Raw genomic sequence first — 13,843 nt, 5'->3', positions numbered from 1 at the left:
TTTACATAGTCTCAGAATAACCTATCTTCTGGGTTTCATTGGAAAACAGATATTTTTTCCTCTTGGGTTGTTGTTAATCAGGGGTCCCCAATTCCCGGTCCGTGGACTGGCACCAGTCTGTGGCATCCCAGCAACCAGGCTGTTGAAACAAGCAAAGACACATCCACGGGATGCATGCAGTATGCAAAACCTCACCCTCTCCGGTCCACGAAAAAACCTTTCTGCATGGAACCGGTTTCTGGTGCCCAAAAGGCTGGAGGCCGCTTCTTTAAACCTTTCGAGTCCCTGATGCCCAAAAGTTCTGGGAGGCCATTGTTCTTAATAGCAGAGGGTGGGAACTCACATCTCCCTTTGCTGTTCAGTGGGGATGGGGAAGACGTGTTAATTCAGTTTTTCAGTATGCACACCAGGGGTGCTATTCCGCAGGTTCTGACAGGTTCTGGAGAACCGGTAGCGGAAATTTTATGTAGTTCAGAGAACCGGCAAATACCACCTCTGGCTGGCCCCAGAGTGGGGTGGAAATGGAGATTTTGCAGTATCCTTCCCCTGGAATGGAGTGGGAATGGAGATTTTGCAGTATCCTTCCCCTGGAGTGGGGTGCGAATGGGAATTTTGCAGTATCCTTCGCCTGGAATGGAGTGGGAATGGAGATTTTGCAGTATCCTTCCCCTGTAGTGGGGTGCGAATGGGAATTTTGCAGTATCCTTCGCCTGGAATGGGGTGGGAATGGAGATTTTGCAGTATCCTTTTCCTGGAGTGAGGTGGGAATGGAGATTTTGCAGTATCCTTCCCCCAGGAGTGGGGTGGGAATGGAGATTTTGCAATATCCTTTCCCTGGAGTGGGGTGCGAATGGGGATTTTGCAGTATCCTTCACCTGGAATGGGGTGGGAATGGAGATTTTGCAGTATCCTTCCCCTGGAGTAGGGTGGGAATGGAGATTTTGCAGTATCCTTTTCCTGGAGTGAGGTGGGAATGGAGATTTTGCAGTATCCTTCCCTAGCCACGCCCATCAAGCCACACCACGCCCACCCAGCCATGCCCAGAGAACCGGTAGTAAAAAAAATTTGAATCCCACCACTGATGCACACCCCAATCGTCCAGACCTTCAGAAAATGGTTCCTTCCCTCCTATTAAACCCATGTGGCATCTCTGGGAAAGCCATCTTAGATGAAGAGGCCCCACCCAGAGGGACTCAAGCCCCATCATCAGGTATTTAGACTACTGTAATGCATGCTGTCTCTGGCTGCCCTTGAATGTCCTTGGATGTGCCACAGGTGGCACGTGGAGCCATATCGGTGGGCACGCTAGTGTTGCCCTAGCTCAGCAACCTGATTTTTAGGCCTCCCGGGCCCACCGGAAGTTGGCAAATGGGCCGTTTCCAGCCTCTGGAGGGCCTCCGGGGTGTGTGTGTGGAAGGCCATTTTCACCCTCCCCAGGCTCCTAGAAAGGCTCTGGAGCCTGGAGAGAGCGAAAAAACGGGCCTACTGGGCCCACCGTTTGCCAAAAGCGGGGGGAGTGTGGGGGGTTGTGCATGCATACACAGGGCGGTGGGCCGCATTGAATTATGGGTGTGTACACGCGACCCCCCGCGCTCCCCCCGCTTTTGGCACATGACGGCAAAAAGGTGAGCCATCACTGTTCTAGTCCAACCCCTTGCTGAAGCAGGAGATCCTCTTTCATTTCAGACAAATGTCCAAACTCTTCTTCAAAATCTCCAGTGATGGAGCACCCATAACTTCCGTAGGCAAGAACCTCATCTGTGTAAAGTTGGTGTAGAACTGTCTTTCTGCTAGCTTAGAGGGTACTATCTGCCTTTTCTCTAGCCTGGGACAGGATAAGTGGCTTTAAGGTAGGTGTAGCTTTGGGAGAAATCTAAATGCTGCCTCCTTAACTTTCGGTTGGCTTAATTTATTTTAACTGTTTTTCCGCAGGAAATAAAAGCTGCTAAAGAAGAACTTAGCTTTGAGCAATTTCATCTTTTCTACAAGAAGATTATGTTTGAACAACAGAAATCGGTAAGCGTTCTGTTCTTATCTTACTTCCTCTTCGTATGCAGGGTGTCATTCTGTGTATATGAATGTAGTAATTAGTTAGAACATAAGTTTTCAGTCTTATATTTAATTCAAGCCTGATACCAAACTGCCTTACTTTTAATTGAGTAGATTCAGAACTGTAAGAGTCTATTGTACATACACGCATACACACACATGTGTCTGTGTGTGTGTATGTGTTTATATCTGTGTCAGGGGTGGGCTTCAAAAATTTTAGCAAGGGGTTCTCTGCCTGGTTGCTGGGTGGGCATGGCCATGGTGGGCGTGGCCTAGTTAGTCTCCTGCACCACGGGTGGGTGGGTGGGTGGGTTTGCCCTCCCCGGGCTCTGGAGGCTTTCCTCGAACCTCCAGGAGGAATAAAACGGCCTCCCCAGGCTTTGGAGGCCCTCTGGAGGCCTTCCCGAACTTCCGGTAGGCCTGTTTTTCAGCCTCCCCGAGCCTCCGTGCACCCTGCACATACCTGCATCCAAAACTGGCTGCATGGGGACTTCTGGGAGGGGAGGGGCGGGGTGGGGAAGGTCAGCCAGGAGTGGGATTTTGGGGTTCTCCGAACTGCACAGAATCTTAACTAGAGGTTCTTCCGAACCCCTGCGAACCCCCAGCAGTCCCCCTCTGGTCTCTGTGTATGTATGTACGCATGTATATATGATAGAGTTTTACAGATACATTATATATATTTTACAGATATTTTCTATATATATATATAAAATAGACTCTTGCAGTTCTTTATAGATATACTGTATATAAAGATTTAAGCAACTTGGCAGAAAATGTAAGGAGAAGCATGTTTTCCAAAATAGGAAAGAGATAAACAACAAAAAAAAAAGCTTTTGATGATTTTCAGTTGTTTAACCAACCCCTGTTTTTCTCCGGGCAATAATTGCTCTATGCAGAAGAAAATGATTTGTTCTTTATTTGTCATTTTTCTCTTCCCAGGTTCTGGATGAATTCAAAAAGGATTCTACTATGTTCCTCTTAGGGTGAGATATTGCATGAAGCAATTTTATTCACATCTGCATTTAAAGTGCTTTGATCAGAATCTTCCCCGGGATGTAATTACGTTCTGTATTCTGTTTATCACACTAGATTAACTAATGAGGCAAATCTGACTACGTGTCTGCAAGGGATCTCGGTTTAGTAAACTACACTGTGAGCAAGTGTCCTCCTGGAGTATGTTACACCCAGTGGTGGGATACAACCCAGGGGTGAAATCTACTTACCTTCCTTATCAGTTCGGAAGCATATGCAGACCTTCTGCGCATGAGCAAAATCTTCTGCACATGCGCAGAAGGTAAAAAACACATTACTTCCTGGTTAAAACCAGGAAGTAATGATACCCAGGCGGGTGGGTGGAGCTTTGCTCCGCCATCGCTACCGGATCGCCGAACCACCAGCCAAGATCGCTCCTGGATCGGGTGATCCGGTCCGATCCGGGAGCATTTCACCCCTGATTAAACCGGTTTAAGAAACGGTTTGGTGAGTGTGTGCTTTGTATACACGCACGCCTAATGCGCTTGTGCGCAGCGTTCAAAATACAGCAGTTTGAAGCTCAGCTGCTTACCTTCTAAGGCAGCCCTGGTAAATAGAACAGCGGAGGTGCAGAAATCAGCTGTGCCGCACGAATCAGGTGAGCCAGAAAGTAACAAATTTTATATTTCACCACTGCTGTCCAATGTTTTCATTTAAATCTTTCCCATCTTTTCAACTAACCATTTTCCTCTTTGACCTACCTCACAATTTGGGAGGGAACAAAATAATTAAGGAAAAGGTTTCCAGAAGAAGATAGTTACTTTTAAATGATGATAATTAAATCCTTTTTTTTTTCCTAGACGTTGGAGCCGGCAGTTCTCAGCCTGCTGCAGTTGTTTTTGGTTAAAGGCAATGCTTCTTTTGTTTACCAAGTCTTAGCCTCAGCTTTGTCAGAATATATACTGAATACTGTGCATTTTTTTCCCCCTCCCGTAAAGTTGCTTTAAATTTTTTGTGTCGCAGAAACACAGATCGAACGGACGCCTCGGCAGTACATTTGCACGATTTTCAGAGATTTCTGCTACACGAACAGCAGGTGCGAAGATCCTAATGTTCTTGTTTTTCAACATACATGCATGTATGACATCATGGTTAATTAGGTAGGATCCATTGATTGGGTCCATGGCAGAGCAAAAGAGCCAGGCTTAGAAGGCTACCTTATTCCAGAGATTGGTGCTGAATAATACATTTTAATATCTGAAGGAATCAGCACTAGGCTTTCCCTGCGCCTAGTGTAATACCTATGATACCTGTTTCGAGTATAATCCCTCCTTCTAGTATAATGCTCTGCTTTTAAGCTGAGCCAGAATGGTATCAAGGTTGGCTCAGCCTTCCATCCTTCCGAGGTGGGTAAAATGAGGACCCAGATTGTTGGGGGCAAGAGGCTGACTCTGTAAACCGCTTAGAGGGGGCTGTAAAAGCACTTGTTAAGCTAGTAAGAGCCGTGGTGGCACAGTGGTTAGAGTGCAGTCCTGCAGGCTACTCCTGCTGACTGCCGGCTGCCTGCAATTTGGCAGTTCGAATCTCACCAGGCTCAAGGTTGATTCAGCCTTCCATCCTTCCGAGGTGAGGACCCAGATTGCTGGGGGCCATAGGCTGACTCTGTAAACCGCTTAGAGGGGGCTATAAAGCACTTGTTAAGCTAGTAAGAGCCGTGGTGGCGCAGTGGCTGGAATGCAGTACTGCAGGCTACGTCTGCTGACTGCCTGTTGCCAGCAGTTCAGTTGCCACAGCAGTTCAAGGTTAACTCAGCCTTCCATCCTTCTGAGGTGGGTAAAATGAGGACCCAGATTGCTGGGGGCCAAGAGGCTGTAAACTGCTTAGAGAGGGCTGTAAAGCACTGTGAAGCGGTATATAAGTCTAAGTGCTATTGCTATTATGGCTGGGGTGGGAACAAGGCCTAGAGCCTAGGTCTCTCAGTTCCCGATCCAATACCTTCACTAGCTACCACAGCAGCCTGGCTCTTCGGCTGAGAGAGAAGGATTCACCCAAAGTCCACCACGGACTTTCTCTTGATTGAACAGGAATTAGAACTTCTCAGTCCTAGTCCAACACCTTAACCATTACACCCCACGTGTTTCCATGCTGTGACATCACTGTTTCTTCTCAAAGATGATGAGGTTGGAGATGAACAGACATGTTTGATGATACGCTTTGTAATTTCAGGAATCTTGGGCGCAGGATCTTAATAAAGTAAGAGAACGGATGTCCAAATTTATAGACGACACTATGAGGGAAACAGACGAACCTTTTCTCTACGTTGATGAGGTAAACGGGGTTATTTGTTTGCAATATTTCTCCCGTAAGGAATTTTACGGGGCTTTAGAGTCTGACCAAAAGACTAAATTTCCAATTGTCTCATTTTCTACTGACTAGACAACATTTAATTAGATCACGATAACTTCTATCTAATGTCAGTTTGCATTCAAAAGGTATAGCTTGGATTAGTGGTGGAATTCAATTTTTTTTGCTACCGGTTCTGGGGGAGTGGATTGGTGGGCGTGGTGTGGCTTGGTGGCCATGGCAGGGGAAAGATACTGCAAAATCTCCATTTCCACCCCATTCCAGGGGAAGGATACTGCAAAATCCCCATTCCCTCCCCACTCCTGGGGGAAGGATACTGTAAAATCTCCATTCCCACTCCACTCTGGGGCCAGCCAGAGGTGGTATTTGCCAGTTCTTCGAACTACTCAAAATTTCCGCTACCGGTTCTCCAGAACCTGTCAGAACCTGCTGGATTTCACCCCTGGTTTGGGTGTATTGCCCTCAAGATGTAAAAATCTTTAGTGAACCTGGTCCCCACAAACTGGCCATTTGCCCTTAAAATCATCTTGTTGCCATTTTAGGGCAGCCGCGCAATTAAATCATACATTGGACCTCCCGGAAATAAAAGCCACAGGAGTAATATAAAACATCAGAATATTTTAAAATGCTGGAGCATATTAAAAGATCTTCAACTACCATTTCAGAAAATAAATAAATCGCAGGAAGTGGTTCCAGCAAGCATCTTAAAAAAAGATATTCCAAAGACTTTTCCAATATTGGTGGGGTGGCAAAAACCTGGCATGTTTTTTTTAAATGCCCATTTTTAACTAGTTTTGTTAACATGTCTGGAGGGTAAATCATATGATGAATGACTACCTTGTTTTCCCGAAAATAAGACCCTGTCTTATATTTTTTTGAACCCTGAAATAAGCACTTGGCCTTATTGCCATACACTCAAAAGCCCAATTGGGCTTATTATCAGGGGATGTCTTATTTGGGGGGAAACAGGGTAGATAGATAGATAGATAGATAGATAGATAGATAGATAGATAGATAGATAGATAGATAGATAGATAGATAGATAGATATAGAGATGGATGGATGGATGGATGGATGGATAGATAGATAGATAGATAGATAGATAGATAGATAGATAGATAGATAGATAGATAGATGATAGATAGATAGATAGATACCGTGTTTCCCTGAAAATAAGACCCTGCCTTATATTTTTTTGAACCCTGAAATAAGCGCTTGGCCTTATTGCCATGCGCTCAAAAGCCCGATTGGGCTTATTATCAGGGGATGTCTTATTTGGGGGGAAACAGGGTAGATAGATAGATAGATAGACAGATAGACAGATAGACAGATAGACAGATCGATAGATATAGACAGACAGACAGACAGACAGACAGACAGACAGACAGACACCGTGTTTCCCTGAAAATAAGACCCTGCCTTATATTTTTTTGAACCCTGAAATAAGCGCTTGGCCTTATTGCCATGCACTCAAAAGCCCAATTGGGCTTATTATCAGGAGATGTCTTATTTTGGGAGAAACAGGGTAAGTCTGTTCAGCCCAATGATGAGAAGGCTCAGGGGAGACATGATGGCAGTCTTCCAATATTTGAAGGGCTGTCATAGGAGAGCAGGAGTCGGTTTGTTCTCCATAGCACTTGAGGGTAGGGCAAGAAGCAGGGGTGAAATCCAGCAGGTTCTGACAGGTTCTGGAGAACCAGGAGCGGAAATTTTGAGTAGTTTGGAGAACCGGGAAATACCACCTCTGGCTGGTCCCAGAGTGGGGTGGGAATGGGGATTTTACAGTATCCTTCCCCCAGGAGTGGGGAGGGAATGGGGATTTTGCAGTATCCTTCCCCTGGAATGGGGTGGAAATGGAGATTTTGCAATATCCTTCCTCTGCCATGCCCACCAAGCCATGCCCACAGAACGGGTAGTAAAAAAAAGTTGAATTTCACCACTGGCAAGAAGCAACAGAAGGAGATTCAACCTGGAAACGAGGAGGAGTTTCATGACACTAAGAATGATTAATTAATCAATGAAAGAGCTTGCCTCTGGGAATTGTGGGTGCTCCATCTTTAGGAAAAGATTGGGCAGCCATTTGCCTTGGGCAACGGGTTGGATTGGAGGCCATTCTCTAAGGTCCTTTTCCAGCCTTTGGAATTCTTTGTGAGTGGCTTTAGAGATTTATTTGCCCTTGGTTTTACTTTGAGAGTGTTCAGATGAAAAGAAAAGACTAGTGGGCTTGTGTATGTGTGTATATTTCTCTCTCTCTCTTTTATAAAAAGTTTTTTATTTTTTTAAAAAAACAAACATTACATCATTTATCATTCAGTGTGTCATCTGGGTCCAAATTTTGTGTCATCATAATATTTATATTTCTTTGCTTTTACATTTCATTTTAATGTATCTCCTGTTAAAACATTTTTTCTTCCGGATTTATTTAATTTTGCACCGCTTTTTGTCAATGTTCATCTTCTATCCAGTAATAAAATTGCCCCCATATGTTGTAATACTCCGATTCTTCTTTCCCTTTAATTGCTAATGTTAATCTATTCATTTCTGCACATTCTAATATTTTCTTAATCACCTCTCCCTCTGTAGGGATTTTTTCCGCTTTCCAATTTTGTGCAAATACAATTCTCGCTGCAGTTATTACATGAATAATCAAACATACATTTTCTTTACTAATTTTCTCAGGTAAAATACCAACAGAAACAGCTCTGGTTTTAAATCAATATGTTGCTGATTCATTTTCTCTAACCAAATCCGAATTTTTGCCCAATAATTTCTCGCTTTTGCACATGTCCACCACATATGGTAATGCGATCCCAGTGTCTGGTGACATTTCCAACACTTAGTCTCTCTCTCTCTCTCTCTCTCTCCCCCCTCTCTCTCTCTGTCTGTCTGTCTGTCTTTCTCTCTCTCTGTGTGTCTGTCTGTCTTTCTCTCTCTCTCTCTCTCTCTCTCTCTCTCTCTCTCTCTCTCTCTCTCTCTCTCTGTGTGTGTGTCTCTATCTGTCTCTCTTGCAACATTCCTAACCATGATACAGGCCAAGTATTAATTAATTAATTAAATTAAGTATGTAATAGAACGAATTCGCATGGACTCTCTCTGTCTCTCTCTTTCTGTCTCCTTGTCAAATCTTCTGACATCCCTTCATTCTTGACTTCTGTTTCCCCCTTTTATTTCTTTAAAACAACTACACAGCGACAACGGGGAATGATGGGATGATCACTGAATTAGTCCGTCCTAGGTAAATAACATTTATTTACATTTCCCCATCTCTCTCTCTCTGTCTTTCTGTACTGTAGTTTCTTACCTACCTTTTTTCAAAAGAAAACACCATTTGGGATGAGAAGTATGCTTCCGTGGACCCGCAAGATATGAATAATCCTTTATCCCATTACTGGATTTCTTCTTCCCATAATACGTAAGTTGCTGGTCTTTGATCTGACTGTATTTTACAATTGTGATCATGATTTATGACTTGTTGCTTGTCTGTACACCAAGAGCTTATGCATCGGAGACAAATTCCTTGTGTGCCCAATCACACTTGGCCAATAAATCACACTTGGCCTATTCTATCTGCTCACCGTTGATAACATGGAAAGCTGCATTTCATTTTTTCCCCAAGTTTCTTTTTTTATTTTTTACAAACATATCAATGCGTGAACAGTGTGGCACCTGAGTCTCATACATTTTGATACAAATAAAATAGGTATGAATCATATTTGTTTCATTTAACAAGCTTATATAATTCTAGTAATAATATACATATTTTTATTAAATTAAAATCTTCCATTATTTGCTTATTCAATTTATAATCCTTCATTATTTAGTTATTCAATATTTCAAATATGTTACTTTTATGTCAATCACCTGAATGTCATACATTTTAATACAAATAAAATATTTTTAATCATATTTGTTACATTTAGCAAACATACACATCTTCATATTGAATTATAATCTTTCATTATTTATTTAATCAATAGTATTAGTTTAATCAATAGCTGCATTTCATTTTTGAATGCTTTTCTTTCCGGCTTAGCTATCTCACTGGTGATCAACTTCGTAGCGAATCTTCCCCAGAAGCTTACATTAGATGTCTACGAATGGGGTGTCGATGTATCGAGTGTGAGTAATCTCTTTCTCCCTTTTCACCCCATACACAAAAATCCATCAATAGTAGTAGTAATAATAATAATAATAATAATAATAATAATAATAATAATAATAACTGTATGAAGGCAAATAATAAAACTGTATGAAGGCAAATAATAAAACTGTATGAAGGCAAAAATTCAACATGTTACCACCAACAGCAAATGCCGCCTCTAAAATGAAAAAGAAGAGACAGTTGACCACCTGATCAGTGGGTGCAGCAAAATTTCACAAACTGACTACCTACAACGCCATGACCGTGTTGCTAAAATCATTCACTGGAAATTGTGCCAGAAGTTTGGATTTGAGTACAGCAAAAACCACTGGGAACATCAGGTTGAGAAAGTTTTAGAGAATGAGAAACTCAAGATCTTGTGGGACTTTAGGATTCAGACTGACAGGCACTTGGTCCACAACACACCTGACATAACAATAGTTGAAAAGAAAAAAGTATGGTTCATTGACATTGCAATACCTGGTGATGCACGAATTGAAGATAAGCAGCAAGAAAAAATCACAAAGTACCGGGACTTACAAATTGAAGTTGAGCGACTGTGGAAAAAGAAATCGTGTGTTATCCCGATTGTAATTGGAGCCCTCGGAGCAATACCCAAAGGGCTACCCCGCTATTTAGAAATTCTAAATTTGCCGGACTTGAACATTTTGACTCTACAAAAAACCACCTTACTCGGAACAGCTTACATCCTCCGACGATACCTTAACAGTTCCTAGGTCCTTGGTTAGGACTCGAGCTGCTGAGCTATTAACCAGCCTCAAAGGCTGTGAATCTCACTAAAGATTAACCAATAAATAATAATAATAATAATAATAATAATAATAATAATAATAATAATAATTGCATGCCTTTCAAAATTAATAGCTGATAAGTATCTAATTTGTCCCTCACACTTCTCATTTACTTATTGGGCAATTGAGTATTTAACTTTGGTGTCCTTGGCGCTCTCTGAGCTTGGTAGTTTTATGGCAGACATTTCATTACTCAACTAGGTAACGTAATCAGTGCTATCATTTTACCTAGGTTGGGTAACGAAACAGCTGCAAGAAAACCCATCAAGCTCAGAGAGCATCAAGGACCCCACAGTTCAACCCTCAGCTACAAATGTTCTCTTCTATCAAATTTTAACTTTATATTTCCTGTGTTACAATTAAGTATTGTACTTTTTGTTGGCTGTCTTAGTGGATTGCTGGGATGGTCCCGACGGAAAGCCCATTATCTATCATGGATGGACCCGAACCACCAAAATTAAATTTGATGATGTTGTGCAGGCAATCAAAGACTATGCGTTTGTAGCATCTGAGTAAGTGCGGATTCTTTTAAGTTACCCACAAGAGTAATGCTTTTCAGAATTTTCTGCTGCAAAAATAAATAGGATATTTTGAATTCTACTACTCCCTTCTCTGTTCTTAAGCTTTTCAAGTGTGTTTGGCATTGAAAACATTTTCTTACAGACTAGAAGAGACTTGACAAAATTCCTACTTGCGGATCCAGGGTGTTCTGTCCCCCTTCCCCACACAGGCAAACACACAACCAGGCACTCCTGCCAAGATTTTATTAAGCAATCAGATTAGAAACCCTTGCAGATAAGAGTCTTGGCAGTAAACTGCGAAATGCCTGCCAAGTCAGTTTTCACTCACAGTCAGCAAGAGAGAGTTTATCCTCAGTCTGGTTCAGTAGCAAAAAGTAATCCATGAAGCAAGAATTGGCCAAGGTCCAATCCAGATTTCCGGTAACGCGATGTGACTCTCAGGTTTTTAACTTTGACCGTCACAAAGCCTGAAGAGCAATCACACCCACTTTTATTCCTTGTGGGGTGTGGCTCAGTGACTCAGCTCAATCTCTGGCCCTCCCATGCCTCTTTCGTTGCTGCGCATGCTTCTCCCTTCGATGCTGCCTGGGATCAAGCCAGGATTCATCATCCTCGCTCCCTATCTGTTGTTGTTCCAATATGCTTTCCTCCTGGCATATCCCAGGCTGTTCCTCTTGGCCTTTGGATGGAACCTGAGGCATTGCCAGAGAGGAGGGTCCTGGAGAGGGAGGCCTTGTCAGTTCCTCCCCATCACCTTCTGAGTCCTCTTCCTCTGTTAGGACAGGCTCAGGAGTCAGGGTCACAACACAGGGTGACCTCCTGGTTGTTGTCAATCGCTTTAAGTAACTTCCTTAATTATAATTACTTAATTATAACATCTATCCTATTGCAACTCTATGATGCCGTATTACGGTGATTTTATCATATTTATTTTAATATTTTATCTCGTCTATTGTATTTCCGCATTCTTTCTATCTGTATGTCTTTCTCTGTGTGTGTATTTGCTGATGCTTTATTTAAACTTATATTTGTGTTTGTATGTACAGTGGGTTTCATTAGTGTGGTGTATCAGTGTTTGCATGACCTCTGTAGATGCCGTACACTAAAATAAATGAATAAACTTACTTGCTTTACTAGAAAAGTTTTATTTGATTTCCCCAGTGCCGTACTGTTATAAAGAGCACCAGTTCTGGGAATTCAGCTGCCGTTGCCCACTGAAACATTAATGTGACTCACAGTGGAAGATTAAATTTAATTGCAAATAGATAAGTGGCCATTATTGAGCCAGTTTATTGGCTCTGTTAGTAAAGAACTGTCAAATGTGCAAACAGATTTGAAGCCCTCCTACCATATTTCTTCAATTTACATGTCACTGTAACCATGTGTGAGAATGACCTTGGTTGAGCAGGGAAAGAGATGCTGCTTGGGAACGATTAGATAAGAAAGCGCCTAGCCCACAGTTGCATAACAGGCAGAGAAAGAAATCCAGAAAGGAACTTCCTTATCTTACCAGGCTGTAAAAGAGACAGCAGGAAAATCTGTAGATAGTTCCCTTTGATAACGTGGAAAACGGGCATTTCATTTTTGTATGCTTTGCAAGATTCTGTTGATATAGCCCGAAAATAAAGCAGAATTCGTTCACATTCTGAAGCTCTTTCCAAGTGGATTAGCTATAGACTCAAGGTTTGTGGGCCCTATTTTTATAACGGCTATGTCAGGGTTCCAAGGAACAGCCCATAGGAAATTGAAACTCCAAGGCAGGGTTCCACAAAGTATTGATTTATTAGGCATGTCATATTGGCACAGCTGGTGGAAACCCGAATCTGAAGTCCCCAGGATTTTCCCTACCCATTTCAAATAAGTTCTTCCCCAAATTACACACTACCATCACATGCCCCAATCAGGTCTCTCTCCCCATCCCAGAGGCCTCTCATCCACACCCCTCCAGGTGCTGGTGAGAGTGTCCTTGATTCCCAGAAGAAAGAACGTTGTTTTGGCTACATATTCCCCTCAGCTATCTCTACTCCCCCTTCCCTTCCCCACAGCTCCAGCCAGCCTCCCTGCGGCAACCCTGAAGATGCTCAAAGATGGCTCCAGGGTTGACAGACTAAATCAATGTTTCTCGCTCTTGACAACTTTAAGATGGGTGGGCTTCAACTCCCAGAATTCTCCAGCCAGCCATTCCGGATGGGGAATCCTGGGAGTTGAAGTCCACCCATTTTAAATGTGCGAAGGTTGAGAAAACACTAGGTTAAACCCAGAGAGGCTTTTTTCCCAAAAGGCAATAGACTTTTTTGGTTTATTTCTTTGAAAATGTTTTGGTTTTGGCTTCTCACTTCTCAAAATATTTTCAAAGGAAAAAACTAAGCAAGTTCAGTTGCCTGTTGGTAAAAGCATCTTTGGGACAACTATGACCTGGATGATTGAGAATCTCCATAGACATTGGACTAAACTCTAGTCTACCAGAGTCATGGTGGATCCAAAAGAATCCTTATTATCACAGAGGCTACAATTTGGCCAGCTATTGACCATGGAGCTTGAGTTTTGGAAGGAGCAAAGGCAGCCACCTGAACTGTAGAAGATTGGATCAGGCTAATGTAAGGTTTATGAGCTGGAACAATATGAAGAGCTCAGTTTTCTCAGAAATTTAAATGAAGATGATCTTAAGAACGAAATACCACTGCTTTGATGCTCTATTTTCGCAGGAACAATAACAATTCTTCTAATGTTGCAGTGGCTACCTCCTGCTACCTTCACAATACATTAGAGAACTTGATGGTTCCTCAGGGAAGGCTGATCTTCTGCAGGAACTGAAATTCATGGAGAGCATCTCCAGAATTGATGGGAGTGGAGGGTGGCATGAAGAACTTTTCAGAAAATAGATCAAGAGTTTCTGAAAATCCAAAAGAAAAGAGGAGGAGGAGTGGGGAGGAGTAGGAGGAAAAGATAACGTTAAAGATAAGGATAAAGATAAAGATAGATAG

General features: G+C 42.5%; 1 protein-coding gene across 1 annotated transcript in view; it reads left to right on the top strand.

Moving 5' to 3' along the window:
• PLCG2 (phospholipase C gamma 2) overlaps positions 1-13,843 on the top strand; it is a 106,056-nt gene that overhangs the window by 48,289 nt on the left and 43,924 nt on the right. The window contains exons 7-13 of the mRNA XM_070952877.1: positions 1,933-2,016; positions 2,989-3,032; positions 4,045-4,117; positions 5,248-5,349; positions 8,679-8,797; positions 9,419-9,504; positions 10,730-10,850. Coding sequence (XP_070808978.1) covers positions 1,933-2,016; positions 2,989-3,032; positions 4,045-4,117; positions 5,248-5,349; positions 8,679-8,797; positions 9,419-9,504; positions 10,730-10,850 — 629 coding nt within the window. The remainder of the gene's footprint in view (positions 1-1,932; positions 2,017-2,988; positions 3,033-4,044; positions 4,118-5,247; positions 5,350-8,678; positions 8,798-9,418; positions 9,505-10,729; positions 10,851-13,843) is intronic.

The sequence above is a fragment of the Pituophis catenifer genome, unplaced genomic scaffold, assembly GCF_029215685.1.
Source record: "Pituophis catenifer annectens isolate HBS135680 unplaced genomic scaffold, rPitCat1.0.hap2 SCAF_13, whole genome shotgun sequence".
Lineage (NCBI taxonomy): Eukaryota > Metazoa > Chordata > Lepidosauria > Squamata > Colubridae > Pituophis > Pituophis catenifer.
This window is presented reverse-complemented; position numbering and strand designations above follow the sequence as displayed.